At 45.2% G+C, this 27415-nt stretch overlaps 9 protein-coding genes across 10 annotated transcripts; 4 read left to right on the top strand and 5 right to left on the bottom strand.

The window, feature by feature from the left end:
• Positions 1 to 1471: 1471 nt before the first annotated feature.
• Positions 1472 to 4149, bottom strand: LOC128306028 (RNA-binding protein 4). 2 transcript variants are annotated; one of them, XM_053043713.1, is made up of 5 exons: positions 3974 to 4149; positions 3338 to 3756; positions 2937 to 3218; positions 2744 to 2854; positions 1472 to 2672 (listed from the first exon to the last, which is right to left on the bottom strand). In XM_053043713.1, exons 1-5 carry the CDS (start codon positions 3980 to 3982, stop codon positions 2591 to 2593), a joined length of 903 nt encoding a protein of 300 aa, XP_052899673.1. In that variant the 5' UTR covers positions 3983 to 4149; the 3' UTR covers positions 1472 to 2590. The 2 variants fall into 2 exon arrangements, with proteins under 2 accessions (XP_052899673.1, XP_052899682.1); XM_053043722.1 differs by having other exon boundaries at positions 2937 to 3212.
• Positions 4150 to 4730: 581 nt separating this feature from the next.
• LOC128306021 (endonuclease III-like protein 1) lies at positions 4731 to 7056 on the top strand. The gene is made up of 3 exons (XM_053043702.1): positions 4731 to 4775; positions 4841 to 5680; positions 6480 to 7056. The coding sequence occupies exons 1-3, from the start codon at positions 4731 to 4733 to the stop codon at positions 6921 to 6923; spliced, it is 1329 nt and encodes a 442-aa protein (XP_052899662.1). The 3' UTR covers positions 6924 to 7056.
• LOC128306049 (ubiquitin-like protein 4A) lies at positions 5709 to 6381 on the bottom strand. The gene is made up of 2 exons (XM_053043723.1): positions 6249 to 6381; positions 5709 to 6178 (listed from the first exon to the last, which is right to left on the bottom strand). The coding sequence occupies exons 1-2, from the start codon at positions 6294 to 6296 to the stop codon at positions 5807 to 5809; spliced, it is 420 nt and encodes a 139-aa protein (XP_052899683.1). The 5' UTR covers positions 6297 to 6381; the 3' UTR covers positions 5709 to 5806.
• On the bottom strand, positions 7050 to 9179 carry LOC128306015 (prostatic acid phosphatase). The gene is made up of 3 exons (XM_053043689.1): positions 8584 to 9179; positions 8374 to 8472; positions 7050 to 8300 (listed from the first exon to the last, which is right to left on the bottom strand). Exons 1-3 carry the CDS (start codon positions 8728 to 8730, stop codon positions 7230 to 7232), a joined length of 1317 nt encoding a protein of 438 aa, XP_052899649.1. The 5' UTR covers positions 8731 to 9179; the 3' UTR covers positions 7050 to 7229.
• Positions 9180 to 9552: 373 nt separating this feature from the next.
• Positions 9553 to 14022, top strand: LOC128304516 (transcription factor 20). Its single transcript, XM_053041712.1, has 4 exons — positions 9553 to 12603; positions 12694 to 12796; positions 12860 to 13131; positions 13200 to 14022. Exons 1-4 carry the CDS (start codon positions 9887 to 9889, stop codon positions 13300 to 13302), a joined length of 3195 nt encoding a protein of 1064 aa, XP_052897672.1. The 5' UTR covers positions 9553 to 9886; the 3' UTR covers positions 13303 to 14022.
• Positions 14023 to 19290: 5268 nt separating this feature from the next.
• LOC128310367 (zinc finger protein 569-like) lies at positions 19291 to 21363 on the top strand. Its single transcript, XM_053046991.1, has 3 exons — positions 19291 to 19472; positions 19553 to 19710; positions 19771 to 21363. The coding sequence occupies exons 1-3, from the start codon at positions 19350 to 19352 to the stop codon at positions 21185 to 21187; spliced, it is 1698 nt and encodes a 565-aa protein (XP_052902951.1). The 5' UTR covers positions 19291 to 19349; the 3' UTR covers positions 21188 to 21363.
• LOC128310366 (DNA-dependent metalloprotease SPRTN-like) lies at positions 21238 to 23453 on the bottom strand. Its single transcript, XM_053046989.1, has 2 exons — positions 22987 to 23453; positions 21238 to 22925 (listed from the first exon to the last, which is right to left on the bottom strand). The coding sequence occupies exons 1-2, from the start codon at positions 23386 to 23388 to the stop codon at positions 21285 to 21287; spliced, it is 2043 nt and encodes a 680-aa protein (XP_052902949.1). The 5' UTR covers positions 23389 to 23453; the 3' UTR covers positions 21238 to 21284.
• A 24-nt stretch (positions 23454 to 23477) lies between these two features.
• On the bottom strand, positions 23478 to 24310 carry LOC128310365 (FAU ubiquitin-like and ribosomal protein S30). The gene is made up of 2 exons (XM_053046988.1): positions 24226 to 24310; positions 23478 to 24156 (listed from the first exon to the last, which is right to left on the bottom strand). Exon 2 carries the CDS (start codon positions 24147 to 24149, stop codon positions 23754 to 23756), a length of 396 nt encoding a protein of 131 aa, XP_052902948.1. The 5' UTR covers positions 24150 to 24156; positions 24226 to 24310; the 3' UTR covers positions 23478 to 23753.
• A 313-nt stretch (positions 24311 to 24623) lies between these two features.
• LOC128305689 (zinc finger protein 273-like) lies at positions 24624 to 27399 on the top strand. Its single transcript, XM_053043267.1, has 2 exons — positions 24624 to 25954; positions 26430 to 27399. The coding sequence occupies exons 1-2, from the start codon at positions 24654 to 24656 to the stop codon at positions 26521 to 26523; spliced, it is 1395 nt and encodes a 464-aa protein (XP_052899227.1). The 5' UTR covers positions 24624 to 24653; the 3' UTR covers positions 26524 to 27399.
• Positions 27400 to 27415: the final 16 nt, after the last annotated feature.

The following is a 27415-nucleotide window of genomic DNA, read 5'->3' as shown; positions in this document are numbered from 1 at the left end:
GCGTCGAAGTCTACTCATCCTTACGATTGCTTCACGCACCATGATCACCGCGCGATGCGAACGATCACTCGTATGATTTGCATGTTTGCCACCCATCGTAACACTGCACGGGTGCACCACAACACTGGTCGCCTTTCTCCGTCCAGCCAATACGCGGTTTTGTTACTCAACGCGATCGGGGGCCTCGAAAATGTGTGCCAAAATGTGCCACAATCAAGGGGGACTCACCGGATTGTCCTATTATTTTTTTCCTTGTTTTAACGCACTCAAAAGTTGAGCGGTTCAGGTGATTTAGGGCAAATTGATATGAATGGAATTGGGAAGCCATTAATAGCGCCACAGGCAATTTTCAACGCATTGTTATCACAAATATTTCTAACGATTTGCACACAAACCTTCTATTTCTCGTATATTGCTGCTTCCCTGAAGTGGTGAAAACTTTGTTCACCTGCACCTGCGATTGCGAAAAACTTGGAGAAAATTCACAGCACAACCGCGTCTACAGCCGTCCGTACGGGGCTGAGGCTGAAGCTCGACTGAAACCGAAAGCACCGTGCTGGTTTTCATATTGCGAGCAGCGCTCGTGGCTTCTCTTCCCCATTGCATGGCGAACATCGCGCGCACATTGCATAATGCCGGTTGGCGCAGTACCGCGAGTCTCACACGCAAGCACACGCGAGAACAACACGCGGACCGTGTTTCGGGCATCGCGGGAAAGGAGTGCAACAACCAGGGATGCTCTCGCCGGGCCGCTCTGAACAGTTTGTCGATCGATTGCCGATCGATCCGTTCGGCCCGTTGTTTAAAGATAGCCAAGCAGCAGTGTAGACAATTGTCGTGTGCCCGATGAGGACACAAGAGAAGAGGTACACCATAAGAAGCAGATCGGATTTATCTAAAATTATGTTTGGGAATCGCTTCAATCTTGTATCATTACACGATTCATACGAGTGTGTCGGATGCTATGGTACTGTTACCATACGATGCAGCTCAGGTTATAGTTGACTAGGCTCAGACAAAGAACTGGTTTTATTTTTGGACCCCAAAATAGGCCAAGCAACTCAAACTCCGCATGGAAGAAAGAGGCTGACTCACGTCAGATGAATGGAGTAGCACCTTCCTTTATGACCCACATATTTCAACGATTTGAATGATAAAAGTAAATTTCCATCCAAGTTCTGACATCGACCAGTGGAAGGTACCAGTGGCAAGCAAACAGGTACTGAGGTTCATTTTCCCGACGGGTGTATATTAAGCATCGTAGTAGTGGAGATTGCCTGTGGCCTTTAAAATGTCAAATTCGCTAAACAAGCCGGTTTCTTTTCTCTCTCTTTTGGATTGGGCGCTGGGCGAAAACAACCGACCTGCACCAACCTAAAAGGAGTCTCGTGAAAAGGGGGAACAATTTAAAAGCATAGCTAGCTGCACGCCTCTTTTGCCGGTTAAAAAGTTAATTAATCTTAATTGATTTTCGATTTTATTATACTATATCAAAACAAAAAATTCTGTACGCGTGTTATGCAAGTGTACGTTTGTGTGTGTGTGTGTGTGTGTATGTGTGTTTTACTGTATGTATGTGTGTCTGTTTTTACGTGTGAATGAGGATGCGTATATTACAGATCGAGCGATACCACTGCGGGGGATGTGTTTTCCGGTTTGCTTGTCCCGCTGGATTGCCATTCTGCACGTTGATTTCGTAAATATAATCGTTTGTAATGTATATATATATATATAAATACACTAGAGAATAGTTGTTTTTTTTTCCAGAACGTTGTTGGCCAAGTGAAATAATTGGATATAAAAAACACAAAATGCTCACTCTACTTCTTGATGTCTAACAAAACATTCTTTCCTGGGGCCAAATCCCAGTCTATATTATTCTACCGCTCTGTATATAGACGTAGACCGCTGTGCAATATCATCGCCCTGTCGTCCCTTTTGTCTTTCTAATCTCTTGCGCACTGGCTTATCTTTCCCTGGCAGCTTTCAGCCAGTGTGACCCTTTCCGTATTCCGGTACCAAAAATGTAATCCTACTCTCAGTTAAGAATTGTAACGAAAAAAAACCACTGAAGAAAATGAAATGAGTTTCCTGTCGACGGCACGATTGTGTTGCGGTTTAAATGGGTGCAAATTTTGAATGAGAAAAATTAGCAACAGCGAAAATGCGGCAATAACCAACAGTAATAAATTATAAACTCACTGTCATACAGGGACCGGTTGTATGGTATGTAAACTGCACCATTATGGTAGTTATATTAAGTAAATTATGATGTTTTCACTTTCATACTCAAAATCCAGAATTGGTGTAAGGGCGACAGTAACAGCTTTCGATGTAGTCTACACCTTCATGTGTTCGAAAACTGTTAAAAGGAGTTTAATAAGGAAGTTCGTGAGCAATAATAAAGATGATGAATTTGTTTTAAGATAATGATCGATAGCAACAAACAGCAATTGTTGCAACTGTGAACGGTGTTTGTTAAAGATCCTGGCGGCCTGAGGTTGAGGGGACATTATGCTGCATGTGAAACATGTAAGACTACTACTGCTGTTGATCTCACACATTTTCATGCTGGTCCGTTGGCACCTTGTTAGAATCTTCTGCCAGACGTGGGCTGTCCGTAACCGGAAACGGAATTGCGGTAGGATTGTGGAGATGCGGATGCAGTTGCACTGTAAGTTATGAATGGTACACATTGTATATCTATTCGTTGGTCTTTTTGAAAGAAATTTTCAATTCTCACCGGTATCCGGATGAGCTACCACTCATGGAAGGATAAGATTGACTATAATCTGTACTTTGACCGACGGCCCCAGGGTCCACTGATGCTTGTGAGTAGCCGCCAGCGTATGAGCTAATACAAATAAACAAAAAAACAGTTTCATCGATTGGAAACATCCCTTGTCCGTGATGGATTTTGGGTAATCGAAACATACTAGCTATCTGCCGCTGGTGCAGCTGTAGATGGCCATCGCTGGTAGCTAGAGGATCCTTGTGTGGTATCGTAACCATAGCTGCTGTAGCCATCGTAGTTGGAATAGCCATCGTAATTGCTACCGTACGTACCCCGGCTCGGGTCGGAGGGATAGGATGGTAACGTGAAGCCGCGGCGATCCTCGCTGCTAGTGTGGCGAGTACTTCCATAACCGCCACCGTTGCTACTGTACCCGTACCCATACGCGTTACTGGAGGTACTGTATCCAACATCATTCCTATAGCTCGTAGGGTAAAGAATACAGATAGGTAATTTAATGCGCTTCTTGTTGGCTACTGTTTTGCCCGTCAACATATGACTGAAGTCATTTACCAAGCAAACAAAAAACAGTCTGCAGCTTACCTATAACCTCCATCGTAGCGACCTCCGGTGCCATAATTTGCACGTGCCCCATAGCCTCCCGGTGCGCGTGCTGCTCCGTAGCCACCGACACCATACGGTTGGCTGCGCATTCCACCGCGTGAGCCTCGCATTGGACCGGCGCCGGGACGACCACGCGCACTATCCATGCCGCCGCCACCAACACCTCCCGGGGGCCGCTCCCGGACGCGGCCACGTTCAACCACGATCGTCACACCCTTGAAGGTGGTGTTGTGCAGCGCCTGGATCGCACTTTCGGCCATATCTTGATTCTGCATGTGGACGAACGCGCATCGATTCATGACGTCGCATTCCGTCACCACGCCATAGTTTTCGAACAACCGGCGAACTTCCTCCGGCTTCGTCGCAGGTGGCAAGCTGCCTACAAACACTTTAGTTCTCTGTCCATCATCCCAAGCAAAACATCCCAAGTGGCGCATTCGGTAGAACGGGTCGGCCGTGGCATACAATCGAACGAACGAAAAGAAAGTTATATTAGCGATTGTACAGGGTTGGGCATCGTTGGGCGATGTGGTTTTTTCGCCGGGAACCCGATGGGGGCACCGGAAATGATACCACACCGCTTGCCGCATACAACACCAAAACCAAAACACTCACCGGGATCATCGCATACGTCTTTTTGCTGCGTCTATGGCTTACTGCTACGTGTTAAGCTAAGGCTTACGATGGTAAACTAAAACGAAATGTGGAACCAAACAGAACCAGGATGATAGGAAAAAACAAAAATATTTTGTCTCTTCGCTCTCCAGGCTTGCGCCAACGTTTAAATGGCGTCTGCGGTGCGGATAGATTTCACTTTTCTCGCCAATGACAGCTTCGCTAATGACAACTGCCCCGGATTGACGGATGGCAGGGTTGCCAGTTTTGTTTGCTGGACCGGATCCGTACAAAAAGCAGCAAACCGAAAATGATAACTATTTTACGAATCATGCACAATTTTTAAATGTGTTTTAATTTTCTTTTTTGCAAATGTGTAATCGAATGAAAAAGCATAAATTATTTTTTTCGAGATTCATTTTTGCGGAAATTCTTGGCATTCTTGCAGTGTTGTGCTAATCTTCATTAAAATTTAAACAGCACGGAAATTATTCTAGCGTTTTCATTGTTTCCCGCACAATAGCAACTGTTTGCTTAGATGGAAGGTCAAACACACATCTTCAAATCATAAAACCGGTAGATATTTCGTTCCAAGAATTCAAGGCTTTGTTTGTTGGCATTCGTTTGACGTTCGCCGGGTCGAACAGGATCAAAGCGGGTTTTACTCGAGAACATAATTTCCGCGAACACGCGCGGACAACAAACGAAAGCGGATCATCTATCTGGTTTGGTTTCTTATCCTGGAATTATTCTTTTTATGCGATTCATTTATTCTGGTATCCCTACACTGGTTAGAATAATGGCAAGTATCCATTTCCATCATATTTGGTGCTCGCTATGTTGTTAACACTTGGTACTATTTTTCAGGAGACGAAATCGACATATTTTTCTCCCAAGAAAACAAGGAATTTCACCAGAAAAGCAGGTTTAAGTCTACTGCAGAAGGCTACCCAAAACAACAAATCGGTACAGAGCAATTCTACCGGTAAAAGAAGTGTCCCTGTGCTCAAGGCCAACGACGAAAGCAGCACTAATGTTGCTTCAATCCCCAAAAGAAAGGGTAAAAAACGTCTAAACAATATTCGTGTCGATGCTGCATTTGTGTCTAATGAAACGGAATCCTGCCTTCTCAAAACCCCGGAAAAGCTACACAATGTGGAAACAAACATTGAAGAAGGAAAAACAACAGATACTCTCAATGATCCTGACTTGCCTAATAGTCTAGGGGAAAATGTGTCTTTGGCAGATGTAAAGATTAAAGTCGAACCCCCGGAAGAAGACGAAATAATGGCTCAAGTGACGTACGAGAAGACGCCTATTAAGCAGGAAGCATTCAGTAATGTATCCCCCATCAAGCGAGAGATCGCAGATAATCAAGATGATGCAACCATTGCGAAAGAGTTGAAATGGGAGCCGGAGAATTGGCGTCAGATGATGGAAAATATTCGCCAAATGCGCAGAACAACCCCGGCACCAGTAGATACGATGGGATGCGATCAGTTTACTCAGGACACGGAAAACGTACTTCCGGATCGTCTCAAACGCTACCATTGTCTTGTGTCGCTGATGCTGTCGAGTCAAACGAAGGATCAAGCAAACCATGAATGCATGCTGCGGTTGAAGAACCATGGACTTACACCAGAATCAATTGTAGCCACCGATAATGCGGTATTGCAGCAACTCATCTTCCCGGTCGGGTTTTATAAGGTACGTATAGAAAGAGCCCATATGTTTTTCACAGACACAGTGACATGATTTATTTAATATTTAAACAATATTAATTCGTAAATCGTACATTACTTGTTCCGACGTCCACAGCCACAGTTCTTAAAGTTATGCATTCTCACCGCTGGTGACATTTTGTCCCTTTTTAGCTAACATTTCTGTAGCAATCTTTTCCAAATCATCCAAGCTGAGTTGGGTTAGCTTCTGTTCAAAATCATCCATAAATTTCGTGGTCAATCGTTGGGATTGCTCTTCCTGTAGGTAACGTTTGAAGTGACGATAGATAACGTCCCGCAATGGGTCCGGTTTTTTAACAACCAGCGTTAATTTCGTTCCGTCGGCAATACTGCTGTAGGAAGCGACTGTCTTTTCGTCTGCTAGTGCCTTCCCTACGAGGAGCAGCTTCTGATGTTCAACCGGTATCGAACTTTTCTTCTCAATTTCTTCCTTGATCTGTTGGATTGTTGATTCTTCCGCGATCTGTGGAGAGAGACGAAGAAGCTTCATTGGAAATGTTTGCACCAAGCTAAGCAATACGCTATTGACGCACCTCAACGGAGTATTCCTCTCCTTTCAATATTTTTATCGTTAGTTTCATTTTGTGGACTTAGGTATTGCACACCGCAGCTTTCGCGAAATGTGTGTTGAGCTCGTTGTACGTTTTGCTGCTATGTTTTCATTCTCCAAAACTGACATCTGTGGAAAGAGTTTTAAACCCTAGGTGGCAAAATACGTAAACAACAGTGTTGCCAACCAATGTTTGTTCTTTTCGTGATTTTAGAACAAAACGCGCTTCATCAAGGAAATGTCCCAAATTTTAATTGACCAGTATGGTGGAGACATTCCGAACAGCATCGAAGGACTGCTGAAGTTACCGGGTGTTGGCAAAAAGATGGCCCATCTCTGCATGCGTTCCGCCTGGAATATTGTCACCGGTATTGGGGTCGACACGCACGTGCACCGCATAACCAACTGGTTAAAGTGGGTCCCGAAGGAAACAAAGAATCCAGAAGAAACCCGTCAAGCATTGGAGAAATGGCTACCGTATGAGCTGTGGGATGAGGTAAATCACATGCTGGTCGGATTCGGACAAACCATCTGCACGTCGCGATTCCCTCGTTGTAACGATTGTCTGAATGCTTCTATCTGTCCAGCTCGTGGTAAGCAACCGATGCGTAGTACACCGGTAAAGAAAGAGCTCAAAATGGAAGACTTGGAATTTTAACCCTCCCGGTAGGTTCTATTTTCATTCCGTTGAACCGTTTTATGTTTATTCTCCACCTTCCAAGTACAAACCAGAACCTAGTTCTTTCGAAAGTTTAATAAAAGCAACCTTGCGCGGGGATTTTACATTTCGCACAAATATTCTGCTTCCGTCCATAATTTTATATTTAACTCTAACGAATCTCATATTAACCAGTGCATTAACACAAAGTACACACTCCACCAAACTAACAGACAGTATCAATCAGCCTTATGAAACATTTTACATGACTTTATAAAATTGGGTCGTAAATGCAACTTCGTCGTCTCACCCATCAATCCGTAGGTACCATCGTTCGCTGTTCATACTGTTGCGACGTTTCGCAATGGCTATAACGGTCAGGAGAACGAGCATCGAAATGGCAGTTAGTAGCACAATCCCGATTAAACTGCTGGCCGAATTCATATCCGCCTCGACGTAGCTCATCGACAGCAGGGACAGTTGACACTCGGATTCCCAGTCTTTCGGCATCATGCTGTCATAAATTTCAAACATCTTATCCAGTGGACATTGAGCGGTACAGCCAGGCACGGTCAGCTGGAACGGTTCGGTTGTGGTATTTTTGTAAAATATTTCCACGTACGCCTGTTCGCCGTTGGCGGGTTGTCGCAGTTCAAGCATAATGCACGCTGCGAATGGCGGATTGTGCAGTTCAAAAATTCGCAACGCATTTAACAAATTGGCGACCGTAACATCGTGCGCACTGTACATCCAGACAGACCGGTTCGGTTTCAGTGTTCCTTTTGCCTTCGACCGGAACCGATGCAGCATTTCCTTCACAAGTGGGCCCATTTTTAGACGGGCCAGCTGTGTAGTATTCGTTTTTACTGCAAATGTCATCGCTGAAATCGATCGCAGCGGTTCCGGGTAAACCGTCTTTGTCCAGTCAGGCAGCGTAAAGTTGTTTAGCTCCTCTATCAGCAGTAAGCTGTAAAGATTCTGTAGAGACGACATGGAATCGCATCGTCGACCCGTCTTCTCCGTGACATAACGATACAGCTGTTCCAAAGAAGCATTGTACGAGTGGTATGGTTCCGACTGACGGTAGACCTTCAGTGCGTGATCAAAAGCGGGACACCGTTTTTTTGCTGCCAGCACGTTATCCAGTTCTTCCGTAACCGTATGCACCGGTATCGGTTGCCAAGTTATGGCCGAGTCCCATACGTCAGCCCCCTGCGGTGGGTATAATCCGGCGAGATTTGCCTCAGCACTCATCAGTGTACGATCGACGTCGGTAGAGCGAACGTAAATTTCATTGTTGCTGTATGTGTCCTTCAACAAACTCGAATAGCGTTGGCGTAGCCATTTTCCTAGCATTAAATGGCGCATTTTACCTGCCTGTTATAAAACGGAAAAATAATGGCTAATTCACTATTCTGTGGCAGAGGTAGAGTGTGGTTTAATGACTTACATTCACTAGCTGTCCCCAATCTGCAGTCCAGTGGCTGGGATCCTTCCAAGGATCGTTAGGATACGGATCGATCGGGGTACGATCACCATGGCGGAAAAGCTATCAAAAGACAATGAAAAACGGACACATCACCAATCAGTGGGTCTTTATGAAGTGCGCAAATTAAGGTGGATGATTGGCAGCGTTTTGGGCACTGCCTTATCAACATACTACATGAGCAAAGATGAGCTTCGCTTCACCCCCGTTGCTGATCGTCCCATTAGGTATTCCGCTGACATCAGGCACCATTAACGCCATTCCCACCAGCAGCAACACAGTCAATGACCGCAACTGCGCTCCATCGATTCTGACCGCCATCGCCTTGCAAACGGAACAAGGTGTCCTCACTTATCCGAAATCTATCTCAATGACGGGTTTTTTGTTAAATCCTTCAATCTACAAACTGTTCAACGAGTTAAATGCTGCAGAAGACTGTCCACGGACCGAACCATATGCTTTTTGCTTCTTTTGCTAGCTATTTCGGGATTTGCATAGCTTTGGCAGCTGTTTCCTTTGTTTGTTTCTATGATGGCACGGGCAAAAGATACACAAACAACTCACACAAACGCCTCATCAAATCGTAACGAAATATGAGATAATTCTCTCGTCTGATAACAGGCTTTTATCACTAAACACACAAACAAGTCTGCTACATTGTTTCCGGGTCGTGGTTGTTTCTAGCGCGCTGCTAAAATGGGTCTGTTCAAAGCCAGAACCAATTGTTTTTCCGTTACCCTTGAAGTACTTGAAAGGCGCTCTCGCGTATGCAACATATGGCGACTGACTGCTGCGTGAACCGGTTCGGTGGACGCGGATTCATGTTATTGAAGCATAACAGCACCGGATGGTACAATCAAATTAAATTCAGCATATTGAGAAAGCGAAACTCCGTACCTTATGAATGCATTTTTCCGAGTAAAATATTAAAAAAGCAGTTTTGTTTGATTTCGAAAAGCGTTGAACCGGTTCAGAGTTTGCATGCACCCTGAGCGGAGCTGTCAAACACGAACCCCGAACCACAGTTTGACAGTGCATGCGTAAAATAAGAATATTTTTCTTTCTCCTCTTATTCCCATTATTCTTATAATGTTCTTCTGGTCTTCGTGGTGGCACAAAAGGACTTTCGTTTGCTAATTTTCTGCATCGCGCGTAGGATTCAGTGAGTTACGGTGCAGTTTCGGCACAATTACGGTGCAAGTAAGGGCCCCACATTGTGGACCGCTCGTCGTTCACCACCTGTCGGTGGTAAATCGCGCGTTTTAGATAGCGTATGGTTGAAGTGGCATAGGTGGTAGGGGAACTAGAGACGGCACCATCGCATGTGTGCATGGCCTAGAAGTTCCACATCAACCATCATCACCGTCGTCCTGCGACCGTCCATGGCAGGGCAGTTGTTTCGCACAGCTGTACTTTACGCCGGACAGCACAATTTAGGTCATTTCCAGCTGCGTTGAATAGAACCCACCTCCCGAAGATGTCTAATAATACGCGCGACGGTAATGAAAATTTCTGGCCACCAAACCAGCAACCACCACCGCACCATTATCCGCATCATCCGCAGCAACAGCATCACCAGCACCACCAACAACTGCATCAGACACTGTTGCAGCAACCGGTGGTGCCGCAGCTGCTCCCTCATCCGCAGCATCTTTCGTACGCTGTGCCGCTGCCGTCCGCTGCTGCAGCATTCTATCATAACGCGACCGGTATGGTGGATAACTATGGCGCAACCGGAACCGGATATTCAATGCACCATGGTACACACCAACCGATGGAAGACGAGTACACCGATACTTATGGGCAATCGATTAAAGTGGTGTATCAACCGCATCAACAACAGGCTGCAGCTGCTGCTGCTGCCGCCGGTATGATGCCTTGTGCGCAGGAAGATGCGAATCAAAATCACACCGTTCAGGACAAGCAAGGCTATGAGCTGTTTTCAAACAATAGCAGCTTTGTGCTGGCTGCTCCGGGGTTCGGATTTACTTTACACAGTCCGCAGCAACAACAACAGCAGCAGCAGCAGCAACAACAACAACAACAGCAACGAACACAGCAGCTGCAACCACCCCAACAGCTGCCGCAATTCTCCATCTCCACTGGTCAAGCAGCAATGTCTGCTGGCTCTGCATCACTCAGAAGCCTTCCAGCTTCTGTACCAGCCACAGCAAAGCATTCATTGGAAAATGGTAGCAGCAACACCAGCACACTGATCAGTCAGCTCGTGGGAAACTGGGCTCCTACGATTTCCGGCACGTACGGTAACGGACCATCGTCCAATCAGGCAAACGATGTACCAACCCAATCGATGGTTGCTGCGACGCTAGAAGACGCCAGCAGCAAGGGTACCATGTCACCCACCAAGACAGTATCATCGAAACCTGTCATTAATCCTGTCCCACCGAACGTGGTTGGCTCAGGTTCTCAATCGCACGGTTCATCTTCGAGTGGTTCCCCGACCGTTTCGATGCCCCGCACAAACACAAACGTAGCCACTGCCGTTTACAACCAGCAGAACGACGATAATTCGGCCAAGCTCGATCAGAACGTAAACAAGAAGCAGCGTATTGTTGCCGAAGTGAAACCGATGCGTATGTCGTATTCCGATGTGTTGAGCAAGAATGTTCCTACCGGGGGTAATGCTTTCGCTTCCAATACTGTTGCGAGTGCCATGTTAAATGGGGACGTGAGCAATGTTCTACCGTCGACGCTCGGTAATGGCACTAAAGCAATGGCCAGCAGCAATGGTACAAATGGAGGCAAATCAAAACGAGAATCTAAAAGGACGAACACAAACGGAGATCGTAAATCGACGGGAAGCACTGGAACGGCCGGGGGTCATCAGAAGGACCGATCAGGAATCGATGGAACTACACGCAAGGCGAATGGTGCTGGAATTCGAACGATCTCCCCAACACAGGCGATGGATGGAGGAACAAAAGTGGACATAAGTGCTGGGTCGGGGTCGGGTCAGGAAAAGGGACGTAAAAACGAAAAGGCTAATATCGGTAAGAAGGATAAGAACTTCCGCGCTGGTACCGAAACACTTGACGGAAGCACTTTGTCCGGCAAGAAAGGTAAAACGGCGCATCTGAACGACGTAACGGAGGAAATGACTGGATCGCAGAACAACCGGAACGATGTTCGCGGACCGTTGACAAATGATGAAATCGAGGAAGAACGTGGCGAAGATTACGATGAGTATGATTCGGACGAGTACGATCAAGATAGTTTCGATTCTTCGGAAACGATCGGACAGCAGGAAGGTGGGCACCCGGAAGATGCAAGTGGCCAGGAAGAGGAGCTTCCATTCGTGTATAATGTGAAGAAAAATACAAACGGCACGAATGATACACATATCGAAAAAATTAACCCACCACGAGCAGCGGCGACGTATCGCAAGGGAGGCCGCAATGCCGGGCCGCGTGGTGCCGGAAAGCAGCTGGATAAAATGGCCGGTAATCCACCGGCAGGGAAACGTTCGGTACGAGCACGTAAAAACCATAAGTACGCTTTCCTGGAGAAGCTGTTCCGGAAGTGGCTGGAGTACATGGGGCTGGCGCTGCACTGGTTGTGGTCGCTGGTGAGCGATGTTGTGTACCTAAGCGTACGACTCGCCTGGGACTATGTGCTTTCCGGGTATCAGTATTGCTGGCAGCATGTGTGCACGATACGGCAAGATTTTGGTAAAAATTCTGGTCGACCCGGAGCCTGGTTTCGACGCGGCTGGCAATCGTTCGATGGACGCTTTGCGAAGGATTCGAAGTGGGCGTTTTGGCGACGTTGTCGCAGACAGAAGCCTGTTGAACCGCCCGGTAACAAACCGACACCGTACCGGGATGGACGGCTTCCATCAACCGCGGATGAAGCGATGTCCTCGCTGCTCAACTGCAAGGGTAAGGACGCGTACAGTATTTTGGGCGTAAGTCCGGACTGTTCTCAGGAGCAGATACGGAAACACTACAAAAAGATTGCCGTGCTGGTACACCCGGACAAGAACAAGCAGCCGGGCGCGGAAGAAGCGTTCAAGGTTCTGCAACGGTCGTTCGAGTTGATCGGTGAGCCGGAAAGCCGCAAGGAGTACGACCAGAGCCTAGCCGAGGCACTGAACGCGGAGAAAGCATGGTCTGAGATTAACGATCTGTTGACGCAGCTGCACACGAAGATATCGGAAGCCGCCAACACAATACGGTAGGAGTACCGGGGCTGGACGAATGCTCTGGGAACGTACGTGCAGAAAATCAGGATGTGGTCATACTGTTTCTTCTTTCTGTTCAACAGATGTAGCAGCTGCTGTCTACGCCATCCTCGTAAACCAACCGGAAGAGCACATTATGCGGCCAGAGAGTGCAGCTCGTGCAAGATCCGTCATCCGGCACGAGAGGTAAGATGTGATGCCATCACACGATTGGATCATGCACTGCAAAGCGTACCATTTCATTTCCAGGGCGACATATGGGCTGAAACGAGTTTCTTCGGATTGCGGTGGAAATATCTCGCGATGATGGAGGGTAACGTGTACGATATCACGGAATGGGCCAATTGCCAGAAGGGTGCCTTATCGCACCTGCAGCCCAACTCGCATATTGTGCAGTATCGCATCGTGCTTGGCAGTAGCTCCCAGCAGCAACAGCAACAGCAACAGCAACCGCAACATCAGCAAGGCCAGTCGCCGGACAAGGACCAGATTGGACGCTCACGCAAGGAACCGGGTGCAAAGTAAGCGTATGAGTTACTGTGGGGTAGGTTTCCGTAATTCAATTTGTTTTCCTTTTTCGTTCGCACAGTGAGCCAAATTTGGACGATTTTCTAAACAACATTTACGCCGGCCAGAACCAGCAAGCATCGTCTCAGAACAGCTCCTCTAGGCGACGCTATCGTAGAAACTAAGACCCGGTAATCCCACATGCAAAGTAGCATTTGTTTTTTTGTTTTTCTTTCCTCGCAAACCATACTCAATCTCCACTATGGCGAATCATAATCCCTTTTTGGCCCTTCGGCAGGGCAACAATCCATTTCGCGTGAAGGTACGTCCGCAATTGGAAATTGTAATAGCAGTACGAGTGCTCCAACAATCTCTTCATACAATCACTCCCTCAAACCCGTCGGCTTTAATTAAAGATTCGATGCTTTCGTCTCAACCGGGCTTTCCGTTAGCAAAACAATTCTGGATAACACAGGCTTTTGGTAAAGATGTTTGATGGCAAAATTTGAATACACAAAACGTTGCAGTACAAAACCCGATCGAAACATGTAATTGATGGTAGCGAGCCATTGTGGGTCGCAAGCATCATGGTCGAACAGTATGTGGGAACTTAACAAAACTTAAATTCAATTAGTGCGTTTTGAGACAAATTTAATATGAGTATCGATGTCTATCAAACCGATTCGATCACCGTTCGCTAACGGAATGAACAAAATTAACTCACTAACTAATCCACGCAGCAAGTGTGGAGAATGCTGAAATTAAATGATTGTTATTATATGCCATGATGTGCATATAAGCGTATCAATATGTAACCACTTGAATAAATTTACCAACCCAATCCGGACATGTCGATACAGTAGTAGCTGCAAAGCAAATGATTGAATAAATAAATGTGTTCTGAAACGCAAACGTAGAGCAAAAGAATGCTTCATTTGCTGCAAGAGATATTGTTAATGCTGATGACGGGTAAAAAAGTATCCAGCACTGATTTACCACGCCAATATCCAGTGGAGGATCAATCCCCTTGGAGGCCCAAGGCGGAATTATAAATGGGGCCTCTAATTGTAAAAACGATAAATTGGGGGACATTGAGGCACTTGAAAAGAGGCCAAGCTAAAGGCGCAATAAGAAGGGGCTCCTGAACTCACTCAACCACCAATCCGAAGATCAAACTATTAAATAAACTTTTATTAAACACACAAAAACACTGTCCACAAAATGCTTCATATAAACACTTATGTACGTAAAAGCGTTTAGAAGGAAGCGTCGCCACCAGCAGATGCTGATCGCTTCTCATAATTGCATGCTGTTTTATGTTGAGTATATAGTTTGCATGAATATACCGACGAGCTCAGCTGTGCCGGTGCCCGCAGGACGTGGAAACCACTCAGCATACGACGATACGGATAAAGAGCAGTACAATAGATGTTAATATCACATATCACAACATATCACACATATCAGCAGATTGACTCGCGGTACTGTTTGCCTCCCACATTCCCACATTCCCACATGGTTATTCTTCTTCTTGATGACAATATTTGTTGCGGAAAACAAAGAGCAAAATGGAAAGAATTAAATGTATTTAATTAAGTATTTAATAAAATACCTATTGTAACGTATTTAATACCGTAAGTATTTAATGTCCACCTCACAAAAGCTAGAGGAGCACACGATCATCTCAGTCGCCATTGCACATTATTTTGAAGCGCTTTTCCTTTCGTCGAAGTCTCCGCGCATGCGCAATCGGACACGCCAGAATCGACCGGTTTTGTGATTTCTGACACCAAGAGAGCATCCACGAAAGGAGATAACATCAATCTGATCCGCACAAGGCTCCGCCACGTTTGTACATAACATATTGATATCGCATACTCACGTTATCATTCGCCTTGATGGTATCAGAATGAGAGATCTTCTTCTATTGGCTATTAGTTACACATTCTATCAAACAAGGGCCCTCTCGAGAGAGCGATCGATAGAGTAAATAGCTCAGGTACTGAGAGGAGAATCCTGCGTCTCGTTTCATCCATCCAGTGTCTACAGTGCGTCTCAAAACTGTACAGCACTTCAGTTTTTTATTATTAGCAGTAGGAAATGTGCAATGCCACTATTTCCGAAGGTATTATGTATTGTTTATTGTTCAATTATTTCGCAATAATTATATCTCTTGTCATCATGGAGTTTCCGGGAGTTTAGAAGGATTCCATTCATAAATATATGATTTCAATACTCCTTATTGTTATTTCCATAAAAAGTAAACTTGGTTTGAGTCATATGAGGGTGCTAGAACATTTGGATGAACAGAAAGAGAGGAAAGATCAGTCGACGGATCAAGCGCTATGATCACTAGAGGGAAGGGTACAGCATATGAAATGATACCACGTGGTACGGAAATTTGTGCTAGCTCTTCGTTTGGATGCTCTCTTGGTGTCAGAAACCAAACATTTCACCGTTTCTGAGCGTTTTTGACGGACGGATCGGCGCAAAATACGAAAGAGATGCAGGATCCGTTTTGCCTTTTCCCCCTTCACTCTAATGCGTTTAATAGGAATGTGAGAGGAATGTTCATTTATAAACCTTAATTCTCACATTCCGGTCACCAAAGAAATTGAATTTGTGGATATATATATATGGATGTATGTGTTTTGCCTTGTTATTACTGGCAACTAACTATGAAAGTAAACAAACGTAAACATGGTTTGTTGCTGCGTGCAATTCAGTGCCAGTGCCGATTTTCCTATACAAATTACTGAGCACATTTGGATTGGGTAACATTGCCAACCGGTACGATGTGTTTACCGGATGCTGTGCGCAACGTCCCTACGCGGACTATTCAGTTCTTGCCAGGATGAACCGAAATAATACGCCCCATTGCCCACAAGGTAGGATGCATATTGTCTTCTTTGATGATCACCAGTTGATTTTCTTTTAGGAATACTGATCGACCATTGCAATAACTTGGCTCGCGCTTGCAATTGCTGAAGGTATTCCGGATACTATCTAGCCCATATGGTTCTCATGTGCTTCTGCACTGGCTGATATTCCTTGAAGCGGTTGTCGGGTATACCGGTGTAGTTGACGTCTGGTACCACCGCTTGCATGTTGCTACCGATTAGAAAGTGTCCCGGTGTTAAGGGTTCCAAATCCGACGGCTCGTCAGATAGATGAGTGATCGGTCGGGAATTTAAACATAGTTCTTCTTGTGCAAGCAAGGTAAGCATATTCTCCTGTGTGATGCTCGTTGTTCCGATGGTTCTAATTATGTGTTTTTTAGCTGCCTTCACCGCTGCTTCCCACAGACCTCCGAAGTGAGGTGCTCGTGGAGGAATGAAATTCCATTTCATCTCGTTCGTCGCGCACCAATCAAATAATGCATCTCGATCATCTTCATCGCATTTAAGCATCTTATAAATGCGATTCAGCTCGCGTGACGCTCCTTTCGACGTAGGTGCATTGTCTGAGTGTAGTTCCCTTATCCTTCCGCGGCGTGAAACTAATCGACGTAGTGCTTCCAAAACTGCTGTTGTGGTTAAATCGCTTTCCAATTCTATATGAACCGCTCGCGTTGAAAAGAATATGAATCTCGCGATATATGCTTTAAAGGGACTTCTGGTGCGAATGAGTGATTTTATAAAAATTGGCCCACAGTAATCAACACTGCACACTGCAAACGGTCTTGTCGGTGAAACTCTCGACGTCGGCAGGTCAGCGATCCTTTGTTTTATGAGTGTTGGTTGGTGGTAGACAGACTTGCATAAATTGCAACCTCCAATGATCCAGAATCGTTGTCGCAACGATGTAAGCAGCATTTAAGGACCAGCATGTAGTTTGCTCAGGTGATGTGCAACTGCCAATAGTGCTGCCAATGGATGCTTTGATGCGAGTATGACTGGATGTTTCCGAAACCGAAGCACTCTTGGTCGTTTTCCCTCTCATCCACGATGAGTTCTCGATCGGCGATCGGATGTTAGTGGCTGCTGTGCTGGAACGTGATGAGACACTTCGTGAAGTTGTGTTGAAAGTGAAAGTAACAAAGGGAAGTAAGCTTGTACTAATGCACTGTCTTCTGTGTCGCTGGCAGTTTATCTACCACCATAGGAAGAACGGTATCGTCGAGTCGTTGCGAAAGGGCAGTGGCTGGATCCACAACTACCATGTGCCGCAGAATAAGGTGGCCTATTTCATTAAGATGCTCGACAATACGCGCTTTTAGGTGCGTCCATATCATCCGTTTTCTCTACTCAACCACGAATCCGAAGATCAAACTATTTATTCTATTAAATAATCTTTTATTAAACACACAAAAACACTGTCCACAAAATGCTTCATATAAACACGTATGTACGTAAAAGCGTTTAGAAGGAAGCGTCGCCACCAGCAGATGCTGATCGCGCCTCATAATTGCATGCGGTTTTATGCTGAGTATATAGTTTGCATGAATATACCGACGAGCTCAGCTGTGCCGGTGCCCGAAGGACGTGGACACGGCTCAGCATAGGACGATACGGATAAAGAGCAGTACAATAGATGTTAATATCACATATCACAACATATCACACATATCAGCAGATTGACTCGCGGTACTGTTTGCCTCCCACATTCCCACATTCCCACATGGTTATTCTTCTTCTTGATGACAATTTTTGTTGCGGAAAACAAAGAGCAAAATGGAAAGAATTAAATGTATTTAATTAAGTATTTAATAAAATACCTATTGTAATGTATTTAATACCGTAAGTATTTAATGTCCACCTCACAAAAGCTAGAGGAGCACACGGTCATCTCAGTCGCCATTGCACATTATTTTGAAGCGCTTTTCCTTTCGTCGAAGTCCTCGCGCATGCGCGATCGGAGCCACCAAAAAGCGACCGGTTTTGTGATTTCTGACACCAAGAGAGCATCTACGAAAGGAGATAACATCAATCTGATCCGCACAAGGCTCCGCCATGTTTGTACATAACATATTGATATCGCATACTCACGTTATCATTCGCCTTGATGGTATCAGAATGAGAGATCTTCTACGATTGGCTGTTAGTTACACATAATATCAAACCAGGGAGAGCGATCGATAGAGTAAATAGCTCAGATGCTGTGGCGATAATCCTCCGTCTCCTTTCATCCATCCAGTGCCTACAGTGCGTCTCATAACTGCGCAGCAGTTCAGTTTTTTAATTATTAGCAGTAGGAAATGTGCAGTGACACTATTTTCGAAGGTATTATGTATTGTTTATTGTTCTGTTATTTCGTGATAATTATATCTCATGTCGTCTTGGAGTTTCCGGGAGTTTAGGAGGATTCCATACATAAATATATGATTTCAATACTCCTCATTGTTATTTCCATAAAAATGAACTTGGTTAGAGTCATATGAGGGTGCTAGCACATTTGGACGAACGGAAAGAGAGGAAAGATCAGTCGACGGATCAAGCGCTATGATCACTAGAGGGAAGGGTGCAGCTATATGAAATGGTACGGAAATTTGTGCTACCTCTACCGTATGGATGCTCTCTTGGTGTCAGAAACCAAAAAATTCTCCGTTTCTGAAGCGTTTTCGGCAAACGACAAAATGCGTTTGATAGGAATGGGACCCCGACAGGCAGACGTGATCAAATTTCGCCAGAGGCCTCTTGTGGTACCCTTCGGGGCCTTCTCTAGCATAAGGAGAGGGCCTTTTATTATTACACAAATTTTTAGGGCCCCCAACACAGGGCCCTAGGCGACCGCCTACTCCGCCCACCGCTTGATCCGCCGCTGCCAATATCCACCAACAGTGTATACATACAATCCCATCCCCAATAGCATCCAAAACTTGCTCTGAACTGAGCTGAGCCAAAGAACTATGGACTAGGACATTAGACAGTCGCTATAATTTAACCGTAGGTTAACTTATCAGAAATCCAGTTCCTAAAGGTACACAACTTTGCTAATTGTGCTGAGGTTCTTGTCGTTTGTTTAGTTATTGATTCTGAAATGAAACAAAGAAAAATCATATTCAAATCTTTCTTTGTCATGCAAGGGTGCCTGGCATGGCAACCCCAATTTCCGCGCCATATCTCGAATTTCCACGACTCATTTTCCTCTTCTTCATCTTCATTGCGAATCCCTTAAACCCTCAATTGTCAAACTGCCATTCGTCGCCGCGAAGGGTGAAAAGTGAGGCATTTGTTTATGTTTACGTCTTACCAGCAAGAAATTTTGCTGGACGGGCAAATTCGCCTATAAGATGGAAACAGGAAACGGAATATGTAGAATGTGTCTTGTTTCGTGCAAAAAGATGTGCCCACTGTTTGATTCTAGTGCAAATTCGGAGCTGTTAGGTATTATTCGAAACACTGTACGACTGCAGGTATGTAATGATTGTTTGCCACTATCATTTACCCAAAAATGGTTTACGGCAGTGGTCCGCATCACAATCTTTCCTTCCAGATCGACGAAGATGATAAATTTTCAAAAATGATATGCAAACAGTGCATTTCGCGACTGAAGTCAATCGATGAACATGTAAAATTGTTTCACGCATCTGATCGCAAGCTTCGAGGAGCAATTTCTACTGATCACGGCCACGATTTGGAAGTGGAACGTCTGTAAGTGTAGGCAGATAGGAGTTTAGAACGTTTCTTCAAAATCAGTTTATATAATTCTAGCAAAATGGACTTTTCGCCAAATGCAGTGGATGAATCTCAGGGAGTCGATGGCACTGTTACATCTTCCAAGCGATACGATTATGAAAAGAACGAAAGCGCAAAAACAGAAACCGAATCAACACGCAGATCTCTTCGTATTCGCACTCGATGTAACCAATCGGATAACCATCAGGAAGAGGAAACAGACGACGAAGCATCTGCGAAAGAAGAGATAGATTGCGATAATGAAAACACAGACAGTACCTTCAAGCCGAAAGTCGAGAATGCCACCTTCGCTCAACTAGTTGTAAAATGTACAATCTCGAACAGTGAGCCGAAAACGAAACGGCAAAAGAAAAACACAAACCTTCGTCAAACTAACCGAGCGGTGAAGGACCTATCCAACGCCCGTGTACCAATGCTGCATGATTTCAAGTGCTACATTTGTAGTAGCGAGCCGTTGGGTTCTCGGAAAGCGTTGATAGAACATCTAGCTACGCACGTGGACAAAGTACCGTACACCTGCAAACGGTGCGTCATGGAAACCATCGTCCTAACACGAGTGCGTACGCTGAACACGCATATGAAGATGCACGAACAACCGATCAAGTGTGACTACTGTGATCGTCGCTATAGCAATGCGGCTGGTAAATATTATCACACTCATACGTACCACCTAGGCGGTGGTGCTCCTTGCATCGTACATTGTAAGATTTGTGGCAAACAGTACGGCTCCCAGGCTGCACTTAAGCAACACATGAAGTATCATACCACAACGTTGAAATGCAGCAAGTGTGACATGGTATTCAACCATCCAAACAAACGGCGTAACCACGAGCTTACGCACAACGAGGACAGAGGGTACGAGTGTGTTGTTTGCAAAAAAGTCCTTCAAACAATCGAATCATACGACGTGCATCTGAAGAAACATTCCCAGGAACGTAGCTACCAGTGTACGCTTTGTCCGAAGAAGTTTAACACATCCTTCAATCTGATACTTCATCTGAAGGTGCATGCGAAAAACTACAACTATCGGCCAGCCAAATCTTGGGTGGAACACTACACGATACTAAGCCGCAATCCGATGCAGTACAAGTGCAATCACTGTGAGCGTTACAGCACCGATAAGGTGAACAACATGATCTCGCACCTGCAGGCCCATTTTAAGGAATACGAATGCGATCAGTGCAAACGGTTGTTTGCAACGGGCAAGCAGCTGAGAGCACATTACACTACGCACACGGGTGAAAAATCGGAAATGTGCCAACACTGTGGCAAATGCTTTTCCACCAAGAATAATTTGCGAATCCATATCAAATCTCACGAGCGTGAAAACGGTGAAGTTCGTAACGGTAGCTTACTACCTACGGCACATGACTATCCTCCCGAACCATGCATAGAGATCGAAGCAGTATCCAATAGTACCAATATTAGCTAATAGGACATTCACACACCTTGGACGAAGGATCGAAGCTTTGTCAATTTAACAGGTAGAAAAACGTCTTATTCTTATTAAAAAATTATAACATCTAACGCTACTTTACAAGACACTGGTCGATGTGTTGATTGACCGTACTTAGCGACACCGTTTTCCCACAGATCGGGCATTCACAGTTTTCCACAACGGATATAAATTCCACATCATTGTTCAACGCGTCTTCCGATGATGCATCATCAAATACTCGTCTAATGTCCGCTTCCGTGTAGCCACAATCACGCAGCATTTGCTCTCTTAGCGATGCCACATTAGGTGCCGGCATATCTTGCGTGCTCATGTCTTGCACCACATTCGCTATGTCCGCTTCTGCGTAACCACAGTCACGCAACAGTTGCTCCTGTGCCGTAATCAAATCAACCGATTCCGATTTTTTAGCCGCCGTTGATGTTCTGCTCCCCGCTGGGATGACCTTTGATGTGGACGGTTGGCTAACATCGTTCGTTGTGCTTTGCCCTCTACTCCCCGTGGTGCTTGTTTCGCCGGCAATATGCGAGTAACAACTTTCGAAATGATCACCGATCTTAGATCGTGCCATTCGTTTCAGACACATCGGACAAGTCACGATTTCGTCCTCGGGTTTTTCAACCTTAATTTGTGCATTGGAGCGATTAAAATCTTCGATCAGTTCATCGCTTTCGTTAAACAACTCGTCTATCACCGATCGGTCGAGCAATGAACTATCAACCGACGACAGTTCTTCATCTGCCAGCTCATCATCATACTCGTCGTCGATCAGGATAATTTCATCCAGCTCATCGTTAGGGAGCGAATCAACGATTTCCTTACGGATCGATTCCGTTCGTTCCTTCTTGATGTTTCCCACCTGCGTCAAATCTATCTCGTCGAATATGTTGTCGGAATCGTCAGAAAGCATGATGGTCTCCATCGTGTTGCTTGTGCTTGTAGGTGGTTTGGGTTTCCATTCCGTTCGTGGTTTTTTCGACAAAGTTGGCTTAGTGCTGCTGCTGCTGCTACCGGTGGTTGGCGGAAATTTGTCCAACAGTCGACTTCTTCGCTCACCCGTGCTACCCGTCGAACCAAGCACGAATCCTGTACCGGTAAACACTGGAATCGGAGGTGATACACGTATGGATGGCCCTTCTCCATCAGGTGGCAAATCTTTGAACTGCCTCACGTTGCGCAAATTACCTTCCAGGGGTGGTTTTTGCGCTGGAACCTTCCGGGATGATGTGGGCGGATTTTCAATTTTCGGTGTTACCTTAGGCGTTTGAGTCGTAACAACAGGTGGTTTCCGTATTACCAACGTTCCGCCACCATAGTTTGGCTTTGCTCCGGGTGTGTATGTAGGTTTTTTCGGTGTGGTACGAGTTGAGGTAGAGTTGTTGAAATAGTTCGATATTACATTCTTTTGACTACCTTGGCTAGACTTCGGTTTTGTTTCTTGAGATCGGTTAAAACCACCGGGAGTTTGTGATCCCATAATATTTTCTTTGTTTGTCAATGCGCGTTTGCGTTTGGGGGAAGGTTCCCGAATCTTTATAAATTCTCCGCCACACGTTTGCTGATGCTCTTGCCACCAAAAGTCATACGTTCCCGGTTTGCGGTTAGTTGTCCGCTTCACCAACCCATAAAAAGGATGTTTGTTCTGACATGGGCCATTACACTTCCACCAGTGTGTTTTGTAGAGATCCACCTCGTCGTGAAAACTGTGGTAAACCTAAAACGAAAAGAAGCGTAGTTGAAGGACTGTCTCTCTACGTATCCCAGGATTCTCCAACCGTGATGTTGGTGCCGGCTATTTTATTGATGCCATTCATTATTTTTTTGAACGTTGGACCATGGCCTCCATTTCCTTCGCGGATTCCTAATACGAAGCAATACGCATGAATCATCTCATGTAGCAGCGTTTGAATCAAATCTTTACGCGGGCGTAATTTCAGCAGCGGTTCACTCAGTCTTATGATGCAGCTTTTCCCCAAGCGGTTCGAGCGTTGGTAGCAGATACCGGCACAGTTGTACATTTTCTTGCTCCATTCCAGTTGGACGCAAGACAATCGAGTTTGGAAGAATTTCTGATTAAAGACCGCGAACAGCGCGTATATATCAGGCGTTGGATCTTTTATTTCCCAGTCTGGATGCACCAGGTTCTGCGTACTGTTCAAGTCCAAATCTTTCCCCATCGTGTATTCGGTTCCAGCTCCAGATCGCCCTTTGCACTTGGTACGTGTTTCTCAAAACATTGCTACAGAAATCGGCCCTTCATCAAGAATGGAATGACAATTGCGTAGTTTATTTACATCAAATCACGGCGTGGTTTACAGTAGAGGTTGAAATCTTGGGATCGTTTGTTATTTGCTCCTGGACAATACGTTTTTTTTTCGCAGGCTTCTATGATTCCTCCGTTTGGTTGTTACAGTGAGAACCTTTGCCGGTTTTACCGGTTTTAGACAAAATATAGATTCCCGCTACTGTAGAAGCCTACCCTGCGCCAGTTCCACCCCTCCATAACCTATGCTTTGACTTGATCCGCAGATTGTCCCAACGTTTAGGCAGAATTGGCATTCGGACCCCGGCGACGACCGTACGTCTGAACTACGCTCGAGAAGCGTCTGTTGTACTGGATGCGTCGCTTAGCGCGGCCAGTCTTCTTCTTTCTCTTTTCCTTCTTTTCCACCTTTGGTGTCTGGCCCTTCACTTTGCCGGCACGAGCCAGCGAACCGTGTACCTTACCACCGAGCAGGCTAACCGTGACATCGAGCTCGACTGAGGTCAGCTGGGCCGCAGTATCATCATCGGCGAGCGGTTTACCCTCGCAGAACAGATGAAGCTCCTGAGCGTCGACGGACTCCAGTCCGGCCAGCAAGGCCTTCACATGGGCAATGTTGTCATCCGGCTGGACGTCCAAAACGTGCGTGTTCAATCCTCTTACGTGGAGCTGCATCTTTGCACTAGATGAATGAATGTTGATGAATAAGCATAAGTTCACTCGGATTTTATGCGCCTTGCAAAGTACTTACTGGAAAGAAATGATTTATAAAACGCAACAGGATTCGGTTTTCGTCGGAAAGGACTTGGGGATGGAACTTCCGCGTAGAGTTGCAAATGAATAAGAAATGTCAAAAGCGCTAAGGCGCTGGTCTAAAGCATAAATCCTTCAAAGTATCAAAATATCCGAGAATTAAAAATGTTTATTATAAACTTTGTGCGGAGGATTGATGCATTTTACTTTACGTGTCAATTATTGTTGAACAATTTGTACAGTTGTTATTTGCAAGTATTTGAAAATAAACTGCGTATTTTTGGACTTAAATTTAACTTGCCATTGGATAAATGATATGGCGTCAAGCGTTCACTAGACCAGCGCCTAACATACGTCAGACAGACAGAATACAATAACAACGCGATGGAAATGGACGCGAATCAACAAAAGTTGCTACGTGCAAATATGGGGAAAATTTGCATTTTTCCCAAGTGTGTACCCACAATTCGGGATTTCGTAGTGTTTCCTTTCACCCGTACGCAAGAGTTTGAGGATTGGTGGATAAAGTCGGGCTGGTCGAACGTGATTGCTCTGCAAAACTTGCCAAGCAAAATTTTGATCTGCGAGGAACACTTCGAAAAAGATCTCATCAACAGACAGTATAAGGTGCCGCGGCTTGCTCTGGGGGCACTGCCCACGCGTAACGTTAGATGTCCGGTTAATAAACCGGAATTAAAGATTCGTTCCCTGGATAAGCTTGTATTGGATCGAACGTATTGCCGACTGTGCGGACAACAGCAGTCCTACAGTCTTGACGACAATGTTGAGCTGCTGTGCAATCTGGATGAAATCTTCCAGTACAACCTGCAACTGTCCGACTCCACGGCGTTGCCGTCTGGAGTGTGCCTCTACTGCAAAGAAATGGCAACAGTAATACAAACATTTTGGAAGAAATGTTTCGAAGCTCAAGAAACGCTGAAAACGATATTCATTCACCAAGCGACGCTAATGAAGGCCGGGCCCTCGAAAGAAACTAACGCACCGGAAGACGCTGAAAGATGCAGCAACGTAGACACAAATGCGAGTACTGTTAAAAAGGACACTTTTCCAGCCGAATGCGATGAAATCGTGGTCGACACGACGCCACCGGATGTAATGGGGGAGCACTTCGCCAACCAGTACGAGTTCGAAGCATACGGTCAAGAATTGCCCAGCGCCAGTGCTGCGGACGAATGTGATGAGGAGAGAGAGCTGCGTGAAACTAGAAATCAACTAATATCGGAAACTTATTCGTCTGAAGCCGACGATGAATTTTATTCCCAAGATCTGACCAATTTGTCATCCTCCGACAAGGAAGAGCATACCGTTTCGCGTAAAACGGACGCATCGTTGGAATCACATATATGCGAAATATGTGGAAATTCATACAAAACACTAACTAGGCTCAACGTGCACATTAAGTTACACAGTAACGTCCGCGAACATCAGTGTAGCATATGTGGACATAAATTTAAGGAGCGCCGTGGTTTAACGGAACACATGGAATCGAAGCATGAGGGCAAATCGTTCGCTTGCAGCATTTGTGGTATGCAGTACAGTTGGCGAAAAGGACTGCAGAGGCACATGCTCAGCCACAAAGGCAGGGAACCGAAACATGTTTGCAAAATATGTGGCAAAGGATTCCCAGTACCGCATAAACTAAGACAGCACATGATGCTGCACACTGGCGATCGGATCCCGTGTGAATACTGCGGCAAGGGTTACAGGTAGGGCGCTTATTTGCAGCAATGTGGAACAAACACTAGCGGTGTTAAGACGTATGTAGAAATAGGCGTGAACTAGGCGCGAATGCTGTTCACGCTCCGAATCGTTCAACGTACGTGTGAACACCTTCAATATTAAAACAATATTATATTTGAAAAAACAACCGTTGACACTGTTTATCTTTTATAATTTTAAACGATTTGAGGAAAACTATTTATAGATTTAAAAAGATATATATTTTTCTTAATTTTCACTAGAATATTTCATCCGATTTCGATCACGCATTAAAAAGTTATTTAATTTTAAAGTTGACCGTTAACGGCTCGATGGCAGCGTCGCGCTTCATTTTTCCTGCATTGCAGGATATGGCGCGACGTCGCGCTAGCGTGAAAACGGACAGCGTTCACGCTCGATCACGCCTGTTTCTATGTACGTCTGAACACCGCTACTAATATATGATTTGCATTTTTTTTACAGATTCAACTATATGTTAATGCAGCACAAGATACGCGTGCACAATGTAGTAATTGAAGGCGTTAAGCTGTACTCAACTCCAAAACGAAAAAAATGATGGAATCCCAAAAAAATTAACTATTAGACACACAATTCACAATTCTGCTTCATCTTAGGAACGTTCACAGCAGGCCACGACTCGTTGGTATGGCCTAATCAAGACCGGCAAATTCCTGTTTCTGCACACGCCGAGCTCGTACTCATAATAATTGTGAATGAATTGCTTAAGAATCAATTTTTAACTTATCAATTACTGTATAAAATTTTAATCGTGAATGTATGTACCAATAGATTGAAAACCCTGCCAATTCAACTAGTAGAGCTTCGCCCGCGGTATCAACTTTATCGTTCGTTTCGTTCGACTTGTCGGTGATAGGCAAAGAACACGTGAAATGAACCACCGTTAATCTAATCGAAAGAAAGGATAGCAGATATATGTCTACAGAAATGGTAACTGGTAAGTATAATTTTACAAACCCAAGATATCCCCGCTATACGTAACCTGAATCTGTGGAGGCTAGTTTAGGCATTTGTGTAATATGATAGGATCGGTTAATTAGTAACATCGAATAGTAAGCATAAGAAAACTAGGATTAGATCCTCCTGCTCTAGATAAAAACGCTAAACGGGGCTCTTTGGACTTTGCCTAACGTATATCGCAGTTCGTTTGCGTTAGCTACACGTGCTTCTCGGAGGTTCATGCTGTTGGCCCGTCTGTTGCGCATGTGCATGACTTTGATGGATTGATGTAGGCATAAACATGGCAAACGTATTTTACCAACACTTGCGAAGCATAAAAAGCTTTAGTAAGTTGACAATACGCATAGCACAACTGGTAGGACGTGAGAAAGGTCCGATTATTGTACAAGTTCCACTCAGTGCAGAGTGAAGGGATAAATAAAGTAAACCATTACGAGTTGTGCAAAGTAATTGCAACTAAAGGCAGTGGT

Source organism: Anopheles moucheti, chromosome 2 (assembly GCF_943734755.1).
Source record: "Anopheles moucheti chromosome 2, idAnoMoucSN_F20_07, whole genome shotgun sequence".
Taxonomy (NCBI): Eukaryota; Metazoa; Arthropoda; class Insecta; order Diptera; family Culicidae; genus Anopheles; species Anopheles moucheti.
This window is presented reverse-complemented; position numbering and strand designations above follow the sequence as displayed.

What these genes read in the sequence shown, in the direction of transcription:
- LOC128306028 (XM_053043713.1), bottom strand. An exon ending in CGCTACGATGGAGGTTATAG is followed by an intron (nt 3,219 to 3,337) that starts GTAAGCTGCAGA and finishes TTACCCTACGAG; the next exon opens with CTATAGGAATGATGTTGGAT. An exon ending in GCACCAGCGGCAGATAGCTA is followed by an intron (nt 2,855 to 2,936) that starts GTATGTTTCGAT and finishes TATTTGTATTAG; the next exon opens with CTCATACGCTGGCGGCTACT.
- LOC128306021 (XM_053043702.1), top strand. Translation starts at nt 4,731, where the DNA reads ATGCGATTCATTTATTCTGGTATCCCTACACTGGTTAGAATAATG. An exon ending in CTACACTGGTTAGAATAATG is followed by an intron (nt 4,776 to 4,840) that starts GCAAGTATCCAT and finishes ACTATTTTTCAG; the next exon opens with GAGACGAAATCGACATATTT. An exon ending in TCCCGGTCGGGTTTTATAAG is followed by an intron (nt 5,681 to 6,479) that starts GTACGTATAGAA and finishes TCGTGATTTTAG; the next exon opens with AACAAAACGCGCTTCATCAA.
- LOC128306049 (XM_053043723.1), bottom strand. Translation starts at nt 6,296, where the DNA reads ATGAAACTAACGATAAAAATATTGAAAGGAGAGGAATACTCCGTTGAG. An exon ending in GAGAGGAATACTCCGTTGAG is followed by an intron (nt 6,179 to 6,248) that starts GTGCGTCAATAG and finishes CTCTCTCCACAG; the next exon opens with ATCGCGGAAGAATCAACAAT.
- LOC128306015 (XM_053043689.1), bottom strand. Translation starts at nt 8,730, where the DNA reads ATGGCGGTCAGAATCGATGGAGCGCAGTTGCGGTCATTGACTGTGTTG. An exon ending in AGCTCATCTTTGCTCATGTA is followed by an intron (nt 8,473 to 8,583) that starts GTATGTTGATAA and finishes GTCTTTTGATAG; the next exon opens with CTTTTCCGCCATGGTGATCG. An exon ending in ATTGGGGACAGCTAGTGAAT is followed by an intron (nt 8,301 to 8,373) that starts GTAAGTCATTAA and finishes GTTTTATAACAG; the next exon opens with GCAGGTAAAATGCGCCATTT.
- LOC128304516 (XM_053041712.1), top strand. Translation starts at nt 9,887, where the DNA reads ATGTCTAATAATACGCGCGACGGTAATGAAAATTTCTGGCCACCAAAC. An exon ending in GAAGCCGCCAACACAATACG is followed by an intron (nt 12,604 to 12,693) that starts GTAGGAGTACCG and finishes TCTGTTCAACAG; the next exon opens with ATGTAGCAGCTGCTGTCTAC. An exon ending in TCCGTCATCCGGCACGAGAG is followed by an intron (nt 12,797 to 12,859) that starts GTAAGATGTGAT and finishes TTTCATTTCCAG; the next exon opens with GGCGACATATGGGCTGAAAC.
- LOC128310367 (XM_053046991.1), top strand. Translation starts at nt 19,350, where the DNA reads ATGGAAACAGGAAACGGAATATGTAGAATGTGTCTTGTTTCGTGCAAA. An exon ending in GAAACACTGTACGACTGCAG is followed by an intron (nt 19,473 to 19,552) that starts GTATGTAATGAT and finishes CTTTCCTTCCAG; the next exon opens with ATCGACGAAGATGATAAATT. An exon ending in GATTTGGAAGTGGAACGTCT is followed by an intron (nt 19,711 to 19,770) that starts GTAAGTGTAGGC and finishes ATATAATTCTAG; the next exon opens with CAAAATGGACTTTTCGCCAA.
- LOC128310366 (XM_053046989.1), bottom strand. Translation starts at nt 23,388, where the DNA reads ATGGGGAAAGATTTGGACTTGAACAGTACGCAGAACCTGGTGCATCCA. An exon ending in TAGCCGGCACCAACATCACG is followed by an intron (nt 22,926 to 22,986) that starts GTTGGAGAATCC and finishes TTTTCGTTTTAG; the next exon opens with GTTTACCACAGTTTTCACGA.
- LOC128310365 (XM_053046988.1), bottom strand. Translation starts at nt 24,149, where the DNA reads ATGCAGCTCCACGTAAGAGGATTGAACACGCACGTTTTGGACGTCCAG.
- LOC128305689 (XM_053043267.1), top strand. Translation starts at nt 24,654, where the DNA reads ATGGGGAAAATTTGCATTTTTCCCAAGTGTGTACCCACAATTCGGGAT. An exon ending in TACTGCGGCAAGGGTTACAG is followed by an intron (nt 25,955 to 26,429) that starts GTAGGGCGCTTA and finishes TTTTTTTTACAG; the next exon opens with ATTCAACTATATGTTAATGC.